At 29.0% G+C, this 22,535-nt stretch overlaps 1 protein-coding gene across 2 annotated transcripts in view; it reads left to right on the top strand.

The window, feature by feature from the left end:
• Positions 1-22,535, top strand: part of LOC119831686 — a 49,531-nt gene that overhangs the window by 14,494 nt on the left and 12,502 nt on the right. Inside the window, exons 1-2 of one of the 2 annotated variants that reach the window (XM_038355142.1) lie at positions 10,221-10,357; positions 22,055-22,334. In XM_038355142.1, the coding sequence (XP_038211070.1) occupies positions 22,214-22,334 (121 nt within the window). In that variant the 5' untranslated portion in view covers positions 10,221-10,357; positions 22,055-22,213. Of the gene's footprint in view, positions 1-10,220; positions 10,358-22,054; positions 22,335-22,535 lie in introns of those variants that run through there. The other variant, XM_038355141.1, reaches the window with a different exon arrangement.

The following is a 22,535-nucleotide window of genomic DNA, read 5'->3' as shown; positions in this document are numbered from 1 at the left end:
GCTTTATAGCGAGTCATTATTTATTTAAGCAATCAGCATAATGTTTGCAATATATTTTTTTGGAATGAAGGGTGGCGTCGTCACAACTAGTCTTTTCGTTTCTGTTACTTGACTAGTTCACTGTGACGCGTTGTACAAAAGCTTATTTTATCTGTGCTATAAAAAATCCATCTGAAGATTATTGTTTTTACTGACATTTTTATATCTATTATGTATACAAACGCGATATCCGCCTAAGGCATTTTATAGGTGTTTATTGTAATGGATTATACTAAAACAGGCAATAAAATAAACATTTTTAAAAATAAATCTGCTTGCTGTTCTTTTCTTTACTTGGTGATGACGATGCTTCATAATATTTATGATATGTAAATTCTTTCTAATACTCGTAGTAAATAAATTATAGTTATTAATTATGGTTATACCTATTTTTTAAGGATGCAAATTAATTAGTTTTTTCAAACTCATTGTAACCCTGCAAACCTTTTTCTGACTGACTTCGGAGAAAAAGAGAAAAGAGGAGGTTATTAATTCGAGTATATTGTCTTGTGTTTGTTACTTGTGCTTGTTTGCTGGGTTTTAAAAGTATGTGCCTCCTTTACGGTTCTATTTAAATTTGTCCAGTTCTGACAATTTGACAACTTAATTTTTTGTTAAAAATAATTATGTGTATGCTGTCCCCATGTATAGCTATGGGGTACCTATTTGAAATTCGAGTCTATATTTATATCGAAATTTCTCAAACGTTCCTCCCCGGGGCTAACGTCTCATTCGAAATGCGGGCGAAGCTGCGGGCGAAAAGCTAGCTAAGCTATGTGCAAATAAAAAACTAAATCTTGTATGGATAAGAACCAGAAGTATATATCCATTACCGGCTTTCTTCTTCTAACTTAAAATTCAGTCTCTTATCTACAAGTAATAAAAGTTTATGAGGTTACCACGACTAGGTAAGTCGAATACCTATACTCGTTTTTTAAAAATCGAACAGAAAACAGTAAGAGACTAAAATTTATGACGCATTATAGTATGCACATTCAATTAGTTTTAAAAACAGCTATAGAGTTTGATCATAGGATTTGATTATTATTTTTCTATTTTCTGATGTTTATTTCATAAAAATCTCGTAAAAACTATGAAATAGCATAAATTGAAAGGAATGAAAGAAGGTAGATGTTGGCAACCGATGAATTTTTAATTACTAACACAAGATTTACTAAATTCTATTTAAAGAATTATTACTCGCCGTTTGCTAGTTGCCGTTAACTTTACGTTTTTATTAGAAGTTATAGTTATAAGTACTTAATAAGGAATAACAGTAACAGCTTGAAAAAAATGGTTATAATAGAGACGAGGCGTTAATCAAATAAATTATAATCTTTATTTATACGATTAACCATACTTAACCCTTAGTTTAATTACAAATAATCAATCAAATTAATCCGAACAGTTGTTTGCAATTAAAGCCTATATTTATCCTTAATATAGCAATTTATTTGTTTTTTACCTTCCTTCAAATTGTCTTTAATTTATATTTACGTCATATATTATATTTATATTAGTGTCTATTGTTATTTATTGGTCAAACATTCATTTTAAAAACGAAGGTTCAAGTTCCGATGATTAACAAACTAGCTGTTAAAATTAAGCGAAAGTATTTAATAATTGCTGACGATTAACGTAATTAGTCAGGGGAATGAAACGCAGAACAAGTTATTTTAAATTAGCGATTGGTAATTGTGGAAACTATGGAGTTATGATCATTCCAATCCCAAGTTCCGGCTCATGTCAGTCAGTTAGATTCTGATGTGAGTCGTGACATTAGTTTCTTTATAATCATTATATTTATATGTATGTATGTATGTTATATAATACGTTTATATGAGTATATTCATGTATTTATGTACTTAACCTACCTCCTCCTTTATATATTACTTTTTCACAGTTGGTTGCTTGGAAGAGATCACTCTTTAGTGATATGGCCGCCCGCTGTGCTGGTTTAGTTTTAAGATATTTATTTTAAGGATGCGTTATGTATGCCAGCACAATAAATTGTAAATAAATAAATAAATAAATCATTTTACCCGGTACAATATAGAAAGTGCTAGATGTGTTCCAGTATTTAAATTAATAATGTTAGTGATTAGTATTCGCGAAAGCTTATTTTTAAAAGAATTTACCTAGCTTCGGATTTATCAGTGTGACCTTTAAAGATTCAAAAAGTTCTTGTTTGTTACTTGTTAGCTACTCTAGCAAGCAAGCAACAAATATATATAAAAAGACGCGAATTATTTCAGCTATCATATAGATATACGACATCGTGTACTTTATAGTTAATTATAATATAAGCACTTTTTAATATGTTAACCTCATATTACTTGCGACCGATGATCACTGAGTTCCAAAAAAAATTATTAACATCAGGTACTTTAAAAGAGACAAAAAAGTTGTTTTTGATTATCTATATAAATGCAATGGTATATTTGGATATTGTTATGAGTGTTTATTCCTTTTAGAATGTTCAATTAATTAGGAATAAATTCGATTCGACTTTGTCTAATAATGTCCATCTTATCTATATAAAAATGCTACTACGATAACATACGGGAAATACAAACAAAAAAAACCAGCTGTGTTATTATGTATATAAGTATATACGCATTAATTAATATTCAAAATAATATGTATTTAGTTGATTGCCGAAACGTTGTATGTCATAATCAGAAATGATTGAAACATGCATATTAAAAAAACGATACAATAAAAATGCCATCAAATCTATAATGAGTTGTGAGATTTTTAGGCGCAGATGTAAATAAATCAGGGCTAAAGAATTTGGACGGTATAAAAAAATAAATAGCGAATGAAAGTCCTACGATTTTCGCTTTTAGCACATCTATTCCCAATATTATTTTTGTATTTTGCTTACTTATCTTTAAGTGAGAAGCGATAAAGAGAGGCGTTAATTAGGGGAAAAAAGGAAATGACAGGAGTGTACGGAAAATGATATGTGATATCCCCACTCACCCTACGAAGCTCAGTAGGGGTGCAATAGCATACCTGGTGCATGCTGTCAGCTGGCCCAATTCGTGCCGAAGCGTGCTCGGACACCAATTACCATGAAATACCACATTCAATAGAATCTGCGTAGATGCAAGCATTTAACAAATCACAGTTAATTAATTATCAACAACAAAAAAATCCTAAACATAAAGCTAAAGCTAAATTATCATTATGCTAAATGTGAAATCAATTCATAGAATTAATGTAGATAGCGAAAACTTGACGATGTTTTAACATTAGTTATGTAGCTTGAAAAATGGAAAATGAATTATTTTCTAGATTGTAGATAAATACGAATACACTATGTATCTATTGTAACATCAACATATAACTATAATCAATGTCTAATTTTATCAGTGACTTATTATAGGCAAACGTGCGGATAGCTGTTAATGTCAAATAGTTACTAATCGTGATAATTTATTTTCAATTTCACGTACACCAAGGTAGGTGCATTTGTATTTCGATAGTTTAGTAATGTAGCGGTATTTGTTATTTATACGGGTCTTAATTAATGAATTTATAGACCTTTTCGAACACGTTCCCATGGAATGTTTTATGTTAAATACATTTATGAGATACCTATCTATAGTTAATGTTTGATCTTGAAATGACTTCTTCAAGGTCGTCCATTTTCATACAAACCCATGCTTTTGACCCAGATAATGAAAATTTAATGGCAAAATTTAAATAAGTTGTTAAGGCCTTTTCTTTATGTTAATCTATAATTATTCTTTATCGTTTGTGTTAATGAACCGAATCTATTAAATGGTTTTGTTTATTGTGACTGAATAAATTTTCATCACATTTGCATAAGGAAAAGGGATTCTAATGAAAAAAAATGTATATATTTATAAATGTATATATTTATAAGTCATATGTTTATATTTATAATTTAGGTTATTTAAAATATTTAGATTATAATTTCCTAGATTTTTGAGGGAACGAACTGAGACAGGTTGTTTCATATATTTGTAATAATAAAATTTTTGTTCTAATGCTATTTGTGTGCAAATACTCTCATTGCTGTTGCTAATTCAAAAACTACGTAACAAATGACAGTGTTTCTTGTCGTCTTATTAAACATTAAAATGTTATACTAAAATATTGATTGATTTAATTCGATTGATGCTATCCTTTTTTAATAAAATATGTTTAATTGAATGCTGAATTATATACTAAAACATTGTCATCATCACTTTAATTATAAAATAATATTCATATATAATTATAATAGATAATCAGCACCGATTGGGAAAGTGCCCACCTGTAACCCGTTAATTCAATAAAATCCTAATAACAACCATTCAAATTCTATTCACATCAAATTCGATCGAGCTGTCGTTGCTACCTACTAATACAATTACATAAATGACATAAAAAATGAAATATACGTTACTGGCCAAAGGCCGTTCTGTCGGAATGGTTCGCCTCCTAAAACGATCAGATTATATTCTACAATAAAATAATAAATTATATTATGGCGTCTTAATTTGAAAGGAGATTAAATTTCTTAATTATATAGCCTATTGCCCTTAAAACTTGGAAAACGTATGTATTTTTATCATCGTTGAAACAGGTTGTAGTTCGAGTTATGTGTTAGAAATATAATCTTGTTATATTAATCTCCATTTTCTAAATTTCTAATACAATTAAATTCTTTACGGCCACCGTTATCTAGATGTGTAATTTTCTATCTTTTAAAAAGTTAGTGAATTACTATAAAAGCAAATATAATTATTATTATTGTTTTACCGCATGCTGGTAACGCTCTGATAATAGCATTATTTATTTCGTATAATCACGAATTGTTAAATGTAATCAATGTATTACATGACCTAAGTAGAAGATATTGCATAAGATATATGCACAAGCCTATTAAAATAATTAGGGAATGTCATACGTAAATCACTCAAACACTGTAATGCAATCGTAAAGTGTAAACTGTCTTTCGTAGTGATGGAATAATGCCTATTGTACTATATTATCTTCGAAAGAATTAACTGTGTATTTTTCAATATTCACTTGAAGCAAACTTTGTTAGTTTTTCAATTATTAATGAATGAAAAGTATAGAAAAATACATCTGTAGAAATCGGTGTTAATAATACACGAATTATTTCAATTTAAGTTGTCTATATGCATTTAAAAGATGCTTAGTTTTACGATTTTTTCATTGATTTCTCCATTGTTACCTTTAATTATTCTTACTACATTCAGTTTCATATTAGACTGCAAATTATACCCGGACGTACGTCGCACCTGAGAAATGCATATAATTAGACGATTTTTTACATAAGATCATAAAACTACATACAAGGAAACGGTCGTGCGACTTGATACTTGGTTTGTGAGAAAAACATTCATCCGGGAAATGTATGAGCGTCAATCAACAGAATGACTGCATTGTTCGGACTTCGGGCATCGAAACGTCGTCCGTCGAACGCGAGTTTGTTATAAACAACTCCAACAGACCAGAGAAACAACCACAGATCACCTAATAGTATCTACATATTACTAGTATAGTATTATGTTATCTGTGATGGTACTTTTTAAAGTGACAATCTTGTTTGCAAGGACGTAGTGGTTCGGTAATTGTAATTATAGTAGAATAGTAAAAGCCTATAAAATGAAGGTTGCTTGGAATATTGATAAAACCTGAAGTATTTATTTTATACATGTGGCATAAATACATATAATGCGTGTACCTTAAATAAATAAAAAATACATAAGATAAATTATTTATACTGTCAATGACCCAATGTCAAATACGTTAGTTTGATAGTCTGTGGTCAACAGATGTAGAACTTGACGCAAAAGAATTTTAAAATATGACTTTGTTTGGATGAGTAATTATAAGCTGACATATTAGGTTAATAATTTATGATTATGGTCGAATCTTGACCCCTGGACAAGCATGAGATGACTTTTATTTCGACGTTTAACTAGTTTTCTGTTCAAATTTTTAGATGTAGATTTTTATTATAGTGCGATACAGTCTGGTGCTAATTAATTGATTGTAATAGGTATAACGTATACGGTGTTTTTTTAATTATCTTCAATTTCGTGATTTTGACATTGATATAATATTAGAAACAAATACATATAATATGAAATAGGTTGAAGTGAAGTACGTAGCTCATATTTTTTCCCCATTTAAAAGAATGCATCTATATACTTTTTGCTTTCGCGTTAGTAAAAATACTATTTGCTTATAAGGTACAAAGAGCCTTTTATGGACTTTCTATTCGAAGGGCAATGAGAAAGGCAACATATTGCAGTATTTGTGTAAATGTAGTTTTTGTTTAGAGTCATTTGCCTGCATTATAGTTACCCTTGATGAGTCTTGATGGATTACTGTCGAAGCTTTCGCTCTTACAGTTATGATTTCTTAATTGAAAACGTATATCCGTGTATTTATTCTTATATTTAACCCGTATCCATAACTTATTCTTACATTAAATAGTAGATACCTATTAAAAATTGTGAGGTTAGTCATCGCTAATGTGTTTACTAAATAAAAAATATTTAAGAAGATAAGGAGGGCATAAAGAAAAGCTTATAATCATAGGAGTTCATCAACTTATGGAAATAGAAATATGGAAATAAATACAAGTATAATATGATTATTGAAATCTCCTAGAACAGCTAGGAGTTTTGTGACATTATAGCAAGCTTAAATAGAAGCCGCTCATATATAAAAACAAGTTCTGTTAAACGATTACTACGTTTTATGTTTAATTCTTGTTATAAACTACATATTATTTTCTTTGAAGTATTAAGACACAGGGAATCCTAGTGTGGGAGCAAGGGTTTTTAATCTACATATATGTTATTTTTTGATAATTAAATTATTGTTATTGTTATTGTTATTATATACTATATTTTCGATTTTTGAAAATAAATGAAATTTAAACGTCTTACAATACCGATGTTATACCGATAGTACTTAAAATATCGATGTCAAACTAAGTATTATAATTACAAAATGAGATGTTAATACTACGAACATAAATGTAAAATAATATGTTAAATAATCTTACTTTATTAAATTAGATTCCTAAGCTTTTAAACATTTTCCTTGTAGAAAATGAGTTCTTATAACTAATAATCCCCGTTACAGTTACAATATGAAAATATAACACGTCGACATATCATAGGTACATTCAAACGATATAAAAGTTCTGTTAGTAGTAAATAGTTGCGATTTATCGTCAGATTTGGGTAAGGATATTCTACCGTCTGCGACAAAATAACGTCAATAAATAAGGTGATTTCTATGTTATAACCACAGATAATATAATATTTTACTAGGTTATAACCATTATCATCCCTTGGAAATATTATTATGGCTTTGAAGTGTGCTATGTTACAAATGTGAATTATAACAAGAAAAAAATGTTTATAACTTATACTTTGTAGATTGAGATTCTCAAATTTAGGTTAAACATACTGCGGTGTAAAGATATTAATAAATTATTTATTGATATGTATATGATTAATAATTGTAGTTATTTATGTAAGTCGCAAATTTAAAAGAAAATATAATGATAGTTAATAATAAATTTAAATTTAAATATAAGAGAATTATATCCAGAACGAATGAGCTGAATTAGTGAGGAAAATACAATGCAATCATAAAGCATGTAGCGTAAAAAACTTGATCACAACGTAGGCAATTGCACCCAACTCCTGTTTTTAATTTATTCTTAGAATCTTTGATAACCTGTGTACATTTAAATAGGTATCCTACATCATAATAAGAAAGAAGAAAGGTACATATCTAGCGATTAATATAAACTTTGATTCAAATTGAAATATGATTAAAAACCATAAAAATCATTTTAGGTTTCGTTATTTCGTGACGTGTAATGACGTGTACCTTATTTAGGTATACGTAGCTTGGTAAATTAGCTAATAAGTTAAAAACGAAGCATTAAAGAAACGTACGGTTACCCAAGACAACCATAAGAATATGTTAAAAAGCATTCTTAGATGTAAAAATTTCTCATACGAATGTAATATTATTAATTGAATACGCCAATTACATAGGAGGTTATACGTTACGTGCTTTTTTAATGGCTCGCTAATAGATACGCCTAACCATTTAAAAGGGTTATCGAAAACAAGCAGTTATTAACAAAACTAAAAGCGATAAATATTTTTAATACATCTTAATAATAGAGCGGGCACATTACCTTATAATTAAGTTTCGTGTACTATATTTCACTATTAAATAAACAATTGGGCGAAAGTTGTGATTTACGTTTGGCGTGGTATACCGTTTGTGCCACTCGTGCTACTGTTTCTCATCAATTAAATAAAAAGATTATTGCTTATTGAATTTTTGTTAAAGAAAGTATGTGAATTCGTATATCATTAAGTGCAGATTACTAAGTACAATGAAGGGAGGAAATATTTAAACGAAAAATTGACTAAAACATTATAAATACATCAGTATTATTACAGTTTTATGTACTATTGAAAAATCGCAGTTCGTACTTGTACTAGGTATCTAATATAAAAGGCCACAGATCAGTGACACACATTTCATTCGCTTTTTTTAGTTAAATATAAAAGCGAATTTATTAAATTTATTCAAAGTTATGATATCTTTATCAATCATAATAAAAAGAACTACCCAGCAGGGCGCCTAGGCCTATTTTCTGTTAATGTATAACCAGTTTGTACCTTTTGGTTAACTTTGAGGCTTAATACATAAATAGTGAATACTGTTCCGATTAAATTTTTCGATTGTTCGACCCGTATTCGTACTAATTGCATATGAAATGCGATTTTATACGTCACACCTGACATTAATATTTACAAAATAGACATTAGATTTTATCCAAGAATTTTAATAGCGTGTGTTGTTTTCGAAACACTAATTAAAACGTTAGTAACTTATAGTACAAACAATAAAGTCCTTGGTTTCCTTTTTTTTATCCCAAATATCAAAAATCGCATCCTTGTACAGGGCACTAAGCTGTATTATAACGTAACTAGACGCTCGTCTTGATTTTGTCCATAATGATGTGTTAAAAAATTAAAATGGGCGATTTCAGGTACGCAATCTGTATTCGCGTGTTAAGATAAGAAACATACTAATATTCATTGATTATATTAATTGTATAGATACGTTTAAAAACATTCGTAATGCAGATTTTAATAGCGGAGAAACGCGGGAATTGCTCAAATTAAAATATTCCATATGTATTTGCATCTACGTTTCTATGTCGATAAAATAAAACTAACTTTAACGGTCTTCTTCACAAGGTCGTTTTAAATACCTTATTTAGCATAACTGAGCTTTATGATGTTAAAAATACGATACTGTTAGCATTCGGTAGCATCTAAATAAGTCCATTTAAATTAACGATACCGCACGTGAGCCTACCAGAATGGTCCAAGGGAAAGGCAGTTAAAATTGCTTCAAAAGATTTACTGCCATGTCACTAATTATACATAATATAAGCGACATTAAAACCGTATAGATATATTTTTGCTTGTGTAAATGTTAATGTGTTTCTGAAGGCAATAATATATATTCAAAATATTTTTTTTTTGTAATAAATAAGACACTATTATTAAAAATAAAACTTTATTAATATTTTAATCTGTAATGCTAAATTATTAAAAATGTAGGTCACTGTTACAAAAGGAATCACGACTTAATTTTTTTAACATTTATTTCTAAGTAGAACGCAGAAAAAAATGATGTTATTAAGAAAAACAGCGTTTTTCTTATATAATTTAAATGCAAATAACATGTAACATGTGTTGTAAATTTGTATAAATTCTTTATTCTCCAGTCATAAGTCGTTAATAGTAAAATTGATTACGTTATCTATCTTCTGACATACAGGTAATAACTAAGTTCAGAAGTAAGAGCAATGTTATATACATAATATTTGAAGGGCTAATAATATTTTTTTTATTCGCTGATTTCTTGGCCAAATTTGAGTAATAATAAACAAAGTACGATGTACCAGCATTGGTCTGACTTTTTCATAAGTCTTCAAATAATTTAATTTTACAAAAATACGTATATGACTACGGCGATAATTAGTTTGGAGAAGACCGCATAGCGTTGGAGACTGGAGTGAATTGAGTTTGATGTTTGGTTCTGCAAAAGCAACACTGATAGCAAACATTTGTAGCTTAGCCGCCATGCTGTCCCAGCGTTGATGCGGCAAATTGCGCGGGAAATATTAAAAATTTTCAAATCGTGCAGTAATTTCGTGTGAATGGATTATTGTATTGGATTATTTGTAGTGTTTTTTGAACAATTTAAAAATGTAAGTAATTTTCGTTTTTTGGTATTCTTATTTAATCTTAATTAAAAATAAACATATAATTACGCTGTCAAGAATAACTAAATAAATATGCCGGCACTCTATAATTGATCAGAGCTTTGTACGTGTTATATTGCGATATTTTTTTCTTCGTACTGTAATTTTTGTGAGAGTTAAAAAAATAATACAATTGCTAAGCAACTGGAATACGAGATGCAGATGATGGGGCAACTATTATTTTTTATTATTTTTACTAAAATCGCATTAGTAGACGAATTAAACAATTATTTTTTGTTTTTTTTTTATGATAAAAATTATTTTAATTTTCTTTTATTTTATGTTATTCTTGTTATTTTTTTTGTTGTTGTTTTTTTATATACATTAATTATAAAAGAGTAATTCTGGTTTAATATTTTATCGATATTCGTATATATAATTAACTAAGATCACAAAAACAATTTTTTTGTTTTTAATTTCAACCATCTCATAAATGACTAACGATTTAATAGTGCAACAAAAGATAACATAATATGTAATATGTGTAAACATCTAATTACGCACTTTATTATATAATATACTTTATTATCAAAGCAAAGGGCGTGGAAATTATAATAGATAAGTAAATTTTTAAATTAAAAATTAATTAACTTACTTACTTATATTTTTTATGTATAAAACAAAACAAATCGAAGATAAAAACACAGCAGAGTTTTTATTGAATGATCCATTCTATAATCTCATGAAATAGACAAAGTGCTAATGACATTAAATTAATGCACTATTTAAATAAATTTAAATTCTAGATAAGGGAAGTGGTACAGTTACACATTATTCATTTTACGACTTTCATAGAATGTATCGAAAGTTTTTATTACTATATTATTCTGTTCTGTTAAAATATTTTATATAGCACATTATTAAGAACGTGACATGCATACTTAACTTGATTTATAGTTTTTTCGTTAGAAATACAACAAATCTCCTAGGTTCCATTATTTGAAATGATAACGAATTTTTCGTTCATAATATAAAAGGAGAAAATTAAAAGCTATTTCATGTTATTTTTGCACGGATCAATATTGGATTTTATTTTATGGAAGAAATGCAGTAGAAATATATTTTCTTAAATTTTTAATATTACCAAAATTAGCACATAATATCACATTAAAAAAACAGCTTATGTTTAGTGATTTTTACGTTCTTTTTTAAATACATATAAAATTTACAAACCGAAAAGATATCGCTCTGAATATAAATATTTTTTATTATTAACATTAGGAGTTTTATAGAAAGCTCTAGAATCGCTATATCTGTTAAACATTTAAAAAAATATAATACAATTTTATGTATTAATAGGTTGTCATACGTGGCTAATTCTAATTGGGAGTAGTTTAATATGTTATTTTATATTTTAACCTTCGTCTTGAACCACTCTATCTATTAAAAAAAATCAAAACCATTGTTTAGTTTTAAATTTCTAAGTATACATACATAAATAGGGACAACGGGGGAAGCGACTTTGCCGTAATCTATGTAGTGATTATATTTGAAAGATTGTACTAATTTCAGTAGTAGTTTTTTTTGTGTTTATAAGTACATGTGTATTTACTTTTAATGATATTAAAAAGAGGTAAAGTTTATGAATTTATGAGTTTTTACGATGTAGGGTATATTTTTTAGATCATTTGAATCGATATTAAAATTTTTTTAGGCGATAGAATATTTCATTTTGTTTATATTCCGGGTCAACCAGACATGATGAGTTCCATCCAATTGGTATCTAGATATCCTTGATGAACACTAAATCTTTCATTGGAATAAATCTTTAATTAAAAATACCGTTGTTTACTCTTTGAAAGAAAGATGCAATTTAAATATATTTAGTATAAACTATAAGTGGTTATAAATATGGGATTATATACAGCGTTAGAACAAAGATTACACCTTTCTATTTTGTAGTAATAATATTTTTACCACGAACCTAACACACGATTAAAATTGATTGATAATTCACGTGTATAGCAGTTACGGATAATTTCATAAATATATAAAACCACAGAAGTCTATCTCTCAGACAAATATAAATCATTAAATTCTACAGAACTCTCGTCCTCAAACACACTCTTCCAAATGGAATCGAATGGCTTCTTAGATGCGGTTTCAATATGATTATCAAGATAATTCTCAATACTTAATATTTCATTTGACTAAAATTACCCACAACGAAAATGGAAACGTATAGTTTTCACACAACTTTCCTTGTGTTCAAAATATACCGTGTATTTACCATACATTATTTCGATTCTCAATGAGAAACAAACCTTTGATTTTGATTTATTGCAAAATAGAATTTTATTATAAAAAAAAAGCTAATTATGAATTTGTGAAAACGTATTTAATTAAATAAATGTTTTCGTAGCAAGTGTCTGATCAGTGCCGCCGAAGGAGTCGCGGACGAATCTAACAAGTACCCATGGCCCCTTCATCAATGCGGCTTGACGGAACACAGTAGGGTTTTAGTCGGTAGGAATCCGACATAACCCGCGACCTCTTCCCCGGGGGACGTGGGTATCTATGCAAGATTTCACCACTTAAAAAAAAAAAAAAAAAAAGTGTCTGATCAGCATAACTCGATTATTTCCAAAATATATAAACTGTTACATTATCGTGTGAGCTTAGCAAATTCTGTGTGTTTGCACGGTGTTACATCATTGCAGTAGGAAGTTACTGCTTTGCTCAATAAATTAAGGTGTCATGTTACACGACGATACGCTTTTTGTATCAGATATGATGCTCTCATCTGAGATAATTATTTCCTTATGATCCATAAACAATACCTTGTGAATCTAGCTATAGATTACGACACAACACGCTACTCTATAGTAAATAAGTATAAACCGGCACATAATAATCAATTCAAAAATAGAATTCGTATCAAATATTTAATTGTTTTTTGACCGCCTCTTTTGTACAGTGGTTAACGCGTGAGCGTAGAACCGAGGGTCCTGGGTTCTACACCCCCCAAAATACAGAAGGCTAATAACCTACTTGTCTATAAAGAAAATCGATCAGTGAAACAGATGTATATCATCTGCCCCATACCCCAGTAGGGGACACGGGATTTCACTTATTTAACTAATTTAGAATAAACTTGAATACGTGAGTTTCTATCGCCAAAACTAGGAAATAAGAAGATACTGTATGAACTGGCCTTTCAATTTGAAAAAGTGAAACCAATTGTGATCATCTATTTTGGAACTACAATCTCATAGAAAGAGCCACGGAACGAGATATTAAACTTGATAAAATATCCAGCCCTCACTTTTGTATTAAGTTAAATGTAATGTTAATGTTTGGTTAAATGTTTATGCCTTTATGAAAATTGTACATAATTGTACAATTTTTTTTTATTGATTGTAACATTCTATTTCGTTATAGATTCTTTAATTCTTACAGCTGGTGGCAATTGACTTTTATATGAGCTGCCGACATTTTCTTCGTACGACAATCCAATACGAGTCTGATACGTGACTTATTTACTTTTTATAGCGACTGAGATCGATATGATATTAGAATACTATCTCTTTATGTAAGAACACTTTGGTCATGACGATTTTTCTTCTGTATTTTTTGCACTTTAATACAAATATGAATATTCTGACTAATCTGATAATAAACCAATATATATTAAGTTCAATAAAAATAAATTTTGCGAATTTATATTGTAATGTGTGTAAATTTCCATTTTAACAAATCTCACGCTGTTTTTTTATCGGTAACCATTATGTAACAGTTTAAATATTTATTCTAAATGATATTTATGTTATGAGTAATGATCATTAAATGTTTAAAGAAACTCTATGCTAATATATTGTTAAAGTCACTATTCCGTGGTAATTAAACGATGTATGCAAAGTATATTATGTAAAATATGGTTACCAATACTACCAACATCCGGAAAACATACCAACTACTCAACATACCAACTGCGGAGAAATAGGTGGATGTAGTTCACAAACAGCGATTTTTGTATGACCTTCAAGACATGTAACATCTTAGTCTCCCCGTGACCACGCTCGCTGTAAAGTGTTCGAAACGTCGGGATAAATAATATGATGAACTAGCTTTTGCCCCCGGCTTCGCACGCGTTAATTCGGAGTAGTTTAGGAGATGTTATTATACATATAAACCTTCCTCTTTAATCAAACTATTTAAAAAAAATACCATAAAAATTCATCGAGTAGTTTTAAAGATTTAAGCATATATAGGGACATATGGACAGAGAAAGCGACTTTGTTTCATACTATGTAGTGATAAATCGCATATAAAATCTGTTAAGAAGACTTTTATTTCTAAAATATGGTTTCTAGAACTCGAGTATGGTTTTCAGAAAAATACAGTGATCAAACTTAAAATGGGCTTCTTTCACTTTTGGAATGTTTTTATGTATAACTTTGGATTAGATTTGCACACGAATCGATTTTAAATTCCAAAATATCTAGTCTGTTACGCCAAATTATAGGAATGTACTAATAACTATTAAGCTAAATTTATTTATTAAGAGAGGCGATATATTGTTATGATAAATAAACTTGAGAGAATCCTCTCTGTCCAATTTAATACAAACGTCGATTTATGTAAACGACCAGTACCTGTCAATAATTATTAATATAGTTTTGCACTTTTTAATTTAAAATACACCAAACTCTTTAAAATACCGTTACAAAGAATCAATTTTTCAAATTTATGCGATTCGTGAGATATTCCTGTTTAGATAACGATCTTAGTTAAGTATGTGTGTTATATGAGTATTTTAATTTAGATTATATGACGATTATATTCATTTATTTAACTTTCTCGTTGTATTTATTAATAAGTCGTTACGTTGGACAAACGTCAGTATATAACCAATGGCATACTTTTTCTGTTATTTAGGTACATCTAGTATATCATTTACCTTAAAACTTTTACTTTATCAAAAATATTTTTTTCAAAACGTATGTTCTTGATGGCAGATTTGAACAATCCATACTAAGAGCTGATTTTTCTGTCCTTGGTTAAGCTTTTAATTCATTCATTCGCATTCGTTGACACTAATTCTCCTGGGGATTTTATATTTAATAGTGTTATTCTTAATATTGAATATATGAAAAAGGTTTGAAAAATCACCCCTTAGTCGACTAAACTAATACAGGTATAGAGATATAGTTTTCGTTTAAGATTAAAAAATATTGTATCGTTGGAAAAAGCTGTTTGATAAATCTATAAAATCGGAGAATTTAAACTATTAACTTAGTTAATATATTGTGGGTTTCAAATAACACACATACCGAGAAGGCATATTCAGGTTAACTTAATGGCATATTAGTAGTCCAATAGAAGCTACGGAGTAGTTTAATGCGTGTGGCAGCAATGTCTTTTCTAACTAGATTCGATTCGATTAACATAATTCAGTTGAGAAATTTTAAAGAATAGAAAAAATTTGATCACGAGGCAGGATAAATTTTTTCTATTCTTTAAAATTTCTCATTTATAAAGGATTTCAATGCTATAAAACTAAAAATTAAATAATTCAGTTGGTTATCTCGAAAGTTTTAATTATTTATTTGAAAATTATTTGATTGATACGATGTGGGTGGTCGTAGATTGTCATAAATAATGTGTAATACAAATATTCATATTACTTTAAATAATATTAAATGTTTGAAAAACTTTGTTCGGCAAAAAATTCACAAAAATATACATTTGATCAATATATCAAACAAATTTGTTGTTCCGCTATACCTATACTCTAAGTATCTTCATTACATTATTAAATATCATATAACAATACTCAACTGTTATATTATATAATTACACATAATGAAACATAGAAAATTGACCATAACTGGATACTCATCACCATAGAAAATAGGCTAAAGTACTAAATTTGTTTTTAATTCGTATTTACATTATTATTTCCTTTATTACAACCACACGCACAGTTTTATCTCTTCACAGCACAATAATATAATAAGTGTACTGGTAAATACTAAAGCTACAGTTAACTCGGAAGCGGGAACTATCTTACATAACTCATTAAATCCGAATCATAGCGTGATATTAAATATCAGTAATAATTTATAATCTTGCTTCATAATAGCATAATGAGGGATACCACTGGTATCTCATAACTGTAGTAACTAGCGGGAACCAATGATACTAGGGATGCTGGTAATCGACCGGTTTCAATGCAATGTAATTATATTATGATAAAGTTGCTTTTTATCAAAATTAACAGACGCACTTAACCAGTACCTACATGTGATTAAAATTATAACCTATAACCTTTAAATTGCTGTTTACTGGTTGTTATTTATTTCATTAAATGCTCTTATAATAGAATAAATAACATTAATCGACAAGAAGTGTTTATATTATTGATAAAATTAAGTAATGGGAAAGAATTTCCTATTAGACAGAATTAGAATCACACCGTGCCGCTAAAAACCCACGGTATCGTAAGTAGGTATATCTGTCTATCGGTGTCGTAATAATCGATAACAAAACAAAAAATAAACCGAATTAAGAACCTCCTCCGTTTTATGGGAACATCGATTAAAATTATGTTATAATAAACATTTCGGATGTTCATATTTAAAACAATATCTTCAAAGAATCGTGGATCGATGCTCTTAGAATCGATTAATCTAAGTAACAGTTTGAATTGGTCAGATTACCATATACCGCTCTGTTTATGGAACATAAAGACAAGGATACGATCAAAATATTAAAAGCTGATGATTTTATTGTTTTTGGACCGATGAATGATACAAATGATATATGCTAATAGTCTAGTTTAACATGCTTTAGCACTTCTTTATGTTCCGCTTAGAATGCCACACCCTTTCTAACTGGTAGCATCTTTGGGTATGTTGATGATTTTATAAGATTTCTGAGTAAGTGTGTGATGACTCTTTCTAATTTATATTGGGCTTACCGACCATTTTTATGACATATTTGCTTACATTTTCCTTAGAAAAGTAAAAACTAAAATATCTAAATCCATTAAGTGTTATGGTTATGATGCTAAGCTTATTTAATTAAGACTTTTGTAACAAGACTAAAAATATTGTTAAGGCTTTTTAAAGTCATGAGGCAATAACGAATTAGCGTAGCATAGCGACTAATAGTGAATATAACATAACTAGCTAATTTCCTATTATTATTTTACAAGTACATCCATTGCTCACAATGAAGTTTAGTTATTGGTAATGTATTAATTTAAATGGAATAAATAATTGAGCACGCAACTAATTACTTATTTAAATGGCGGTATAATTCGTCTTTGGAGAAAATCTAAAACAGCAACAAATATTATACTATTATTCAAGAATGGCTCTAGGTCATTAACATATTGAATAGATGCTTACTAATTATGCCCTTCAAGAAAGTCCAGCCAAGAATGCACTTACCAGATCACCTACGATGACAGGTTTGTCTAACTGCGTCGGAAAATTGTACGTGAACGGAGTTAGGGTCCATTAAAGAAGCCTAGACAATCTTCCATAAACGAAGTAAATAGATTATATTCTGAATGAATTATGCAAATTACATTTTTTCCATAAACTTTGAGAGTTATTTCTACAGATATATTGCTGTGCGCTAATACATATGCCTGTCTGTTTTATTTTGTATGTATTCAGAATAAAATATACGGAAATTGAAAGAAATACTTAAAAATAAATTATCAAGTGTCAACGATGTTTCTTATTAATCGTTTTACATTACTTATATAACTGTATAAATGACAATTTAGTAGTGTTATTGAATCGTCGACCTACTGTGAACAACGTCTACAATATAATCGTATTATTACATAGATATCTCGAAACTAGTAATAAATAAAAATCGTTCTATCATTTAAAGAACCTACGAATTTTATTTTAATATTTTCAGACAGTTCACAATCGTAAAGTGCATCAATAAATTTCGAGTTTAAAAATTTATACATTTTTCAAATTGATAACACTACCAAACGGCTACATCAATATTCTAAATAGTTTATCTAAATTGTTTTTGACGGCCACAATAATCTAAGTCCTAGGTAAAAATAATGATAAAATGGTTTCTTTCAACTAAAACCGTTATGGTAATAAAAATCTTCGTATTCAAATTGATTCCAATGTTCCCAATCGATAATGGTTTTTTGTTATAAGTAATTCAATAAAAAATCGTATTAATTTATATCTAATAAACACGAGTGTTACATTTTCCTCTATATTTAGCAATCGTTTAGTTATTACCTAACGAGACCGTGTAGTAAACCCGGAAACACATCCATGAATATATGAATTATTAATTTTTCTACACGTAACTATGCTGCTCAATTTGCGTGCACATAAATCAATAAAAGGCCTACCTCAGTTTGTTGAACACATATAATTAATAGCATCGCTGACCCGACAACAATAACCATTCGACAGTTATCGGCACAATAGGTTGGGCTCTATAATGAATGTGTCAATAAACGTCATTCAGCACTATGTTAAACTAATGTCTCTGCTACTTTATTGGACAATAAGAGGCTTATTAACATAAACACTTTTTGATAGTGGTTATTTATCAATCTGCATCAACAATAGAGAGATTTATTGTCACCTTTAGCGCGATTATTGTTTTATTATTTTAATAAAGTGTCAGTTACAAATTGAGTGCTAACGCGCGGCTCGTTTATTATATGATTTATTTCTGTCGTATTGTAATATTAACAATGAAAGGTTCTAACTATCGTAACTCCCCTTTTTTATAAACTAATTTCAAGGGAATTTTTATATTATTCTATAAACTACTCACGTTCCGGTTAGAACCAATGACGTCACCCCTGCCTACTAATTAATTTCTCAAAATATTGTACGGTAATAATTAATTCATCAGTGATGAAAAATATAGGTTTTACTATAAAAAAATAAAAACTGTTTTAAAAGAAACCATATTTTTTCTATTTCTTCTATTATTTATAAGTATTACTTATATTAAATTGTGAAGCTCGATAGCCTTGCTATACCATCGAAACGTAGAGGTATAGTTTTATGTTATCTGTGGTAGATACTAAACTACCATCGACAATTAAAAATCTTATTTGTAAATTCATAGGCTGTTTTCAATAAGGTGCATAATACACGTGTAGGTATTACTCCTTATTAACATATAATATTTAATTTATGGTGCCTGTCCATATTGACCATCTAAAGGTATTTTTTTCATTTAATTAAATTTTCGGTAGAGCACAGCAGGCATCGACGTGTTAAATGATTAACGGAGGTGTTAAATCTATTTATTCATTTGTATACAATTATATTTATAAGAAACTTTCCACTTTCTTTTAATATTCACTTCACAAATATATATGAAAAATGATTAAACAGAAGCTTTTGTACATTTTTCTTATTCGCCATACCGTTATTTATAAAATACGACCAAATGAGTTTTGGGTTCAAGGATTAAAGATTATATTTTATGTCAACGCCCATTTCACATACGATAGAAATAATTTATTATGTATATGAAATATTAGCGATATAGAATTGGTATGCTGTTTCGACTGTTTCTTGGTCTATTTATATTACAGACTTAATATTTTTAAATGTTCAAAAGTGCTTCTATAAGAAGTCTAATTGAAGAAAAAAATGTTTGAGTTTAAATCTGAGTCAATAGCATTATTGCTAATTGCTTTGAGTTTAGGGCAACTTATAATTATATAGTTTTTAGGTAATAGAATTGAATGCAATTTATTAAGAACTTAAAAATATAATGAAAATAAACTAATAAGGCGGGATTCAAACCTACGTCTTGCGCTATCTTAAAAAACAATGACAATTTTATAGAATAATAAAAGTACTTCTTATAACTTCAAAACTATTGAATAAGATTTAATTCGTCAATTATCATTTTACTATAGTTTTAGCGCATAAAGTTTATTGACATGAGAATTTTATAGGTAATTACGTCGTTATAATGTGGATACTTTGTAGATATGCTGAGATAATGAATAGCAATAAGCATAATAAATTCAGTACCTATATCAACATTACATATAATTTTAGTCACTGCAAACATGCTAATAATGTTAATATATTTACGACCTTACTACTACTCGTGTTTACATCGTGACGTTGTAAGATCAAAAATCATATTATATTATTAAGCTTATTTATTGTATAAATGAGTAACACTCACGCGGTTGCCGGGTAAAAAGTAGTCTATGTACTGTAATCTGTAATCTATCACTGTACCAAAATTAAATACAGATACGATAAGCTGTTTTCGCGTGAAAGAGTAACGAACATCCATCCCCACTTGCAAACTTTCGCGTTTATAACATAACAGTAGGATTATTTTAATAAGCAATCTTTTTTGCACGAGAAGTGATATTAGTGACTCAAGAATGTTGTTCATGGATGAATATGGACAACATCGTTTGACATTATGATAATTGGTAGATGAGAAATGTATTAACAGATAATTTAATCTAGGACTAAGATTTAAAGTCTCATTGATTATTCAATATCTGTGCAATTGCAAAAGATTGCAACATGAAAACAAATCATACTGAAGATAAGATTATTAATTGTAAATTCTGCTACAAATGTTGAGATATTAAGAAAATCGGCATATTTGTAGTTCAAACATCACACTATAATCTAAAAGGGCGGTCTATGTGAAGATTAATTTGTTGATTGAAACTTATTACCGCACCAGTGAAAATTTATTAAAATCATAAAATAATATCAAATTTTTGTGTCAAGCATTTGTAACGGGCTGAATTCGATTCCGTATATCGCATGCATAATTAATTCCTAAATACATAGATTTCGAAAGTATTGCGAGTGATAGATTTTCTCTTTCGAATGTTTTATGAAATAAACGAATGTTACTGAATAACATTAGCAGCCGAAATACTTAAATGAGCTTGATCTCTCAGCAGGTGTACCGGACTGTGTACCCACCTACTTACCTGATTTGGTAGAGCGTGAAATATCGTGTGAAATAACCTATAATATAATATTCCATATTGATCCTATAACTGGTTGTCTTACTTGATTTACAAGTACGATTTTTTGTGACATATTTATAGTCTTTTTACCAAGGATTATTTCCATTTGAATAAGAAAGATAATGAGGAAATTAAAAATCAATCGCCCCAGTACCTAATAAAGTATTATATCATCTGTGCCAGTGCAATCCTACTAGTTCAACTATATCCTACTAAAATTATAAATGCGAAAGTTTGTAAGGATGTGTGTGAGATTGTTACTCTTTCATGCAAAAACTACTGAACCGATTGCAATGAAATTTGGTACGTAGACAACTGGACAACTGGAATAACATATAGGCTTTTTTTTCCCGATATTCCTACGGGATACGGACTTACGCGGGTGTAACCGCGGGGCGCAGCTAGTATAATTTATGAACGAAAATTTTATTTTAATATTTATTTTAACAAAACATTTAAAAAGCGCCTTCAAATTCTCAGAAACTGACAGAATATAATTTGGACCACGCGTTTTAAAAGTGGAAGAGATACCTACACATAGTAGAAATTCATACCTATTACAAATGAATCAAATAATCATCAGACACTTTGAAGCTCTTTCATAATATATACATCTGTTTAAAATTGTGCCCTTCAAGAATAAAGTTTCTTATTTGTTGTTTCAGGTGAAATTGAATAAAGAACTTAAATATACCCAGGACAACACAAAATGAATTCCTCACAATTTTTAACGGTTGCCAACAAGTTTATAACAGCGCCATCTGTGGGAGAACATCGAAATGTTAGAGGCTAAGTTCTAACTAACTTTAGCTATACGACATAAGATGGCGTTAGTGTTCTTGTTGCTGATCGTGATAGGTACAACTAGAAGTGCAAGTACTCACGGAGAGATGGCGCTAGCTAACGTTACTAGGTTTGCCAATGGAGACTATTTCACTTTAGTCGGTAAGTTTTTAACAATCGATCAACGAATGTAATTTTAGTACTTCATGTCTCTACATTAGCATCAATGTAACGATTAATGAACTTACCGTTATTAAATGTTCTTAGTCTTAATCTTATTAAAATTTAATACACGTTAACTAGAATGTTTGAGAAACTAAATTGTGATATTTACGATCTTTTAAATAGTAAAAAGACCTGAAT

Source organism: Zerene cesonia, chromosome 14, assembly GCF_012273895.1.
Source record: "Zerene cesonia ecotype Mississippi chromosome 14, Zerene_cesonia_1.1, whole genome shotgun sequence".
Lineage (NCBI taxonomy): Eukaryota > Metazoa > Arthropoda > Insecta > Lepidoptera > Pieridae > Zerene > Zerene cesonia.
Note: the sequence above shows the minus strand (reverse complement) of the source record. Positions and strands in the feature narration are given on the sequence as shown.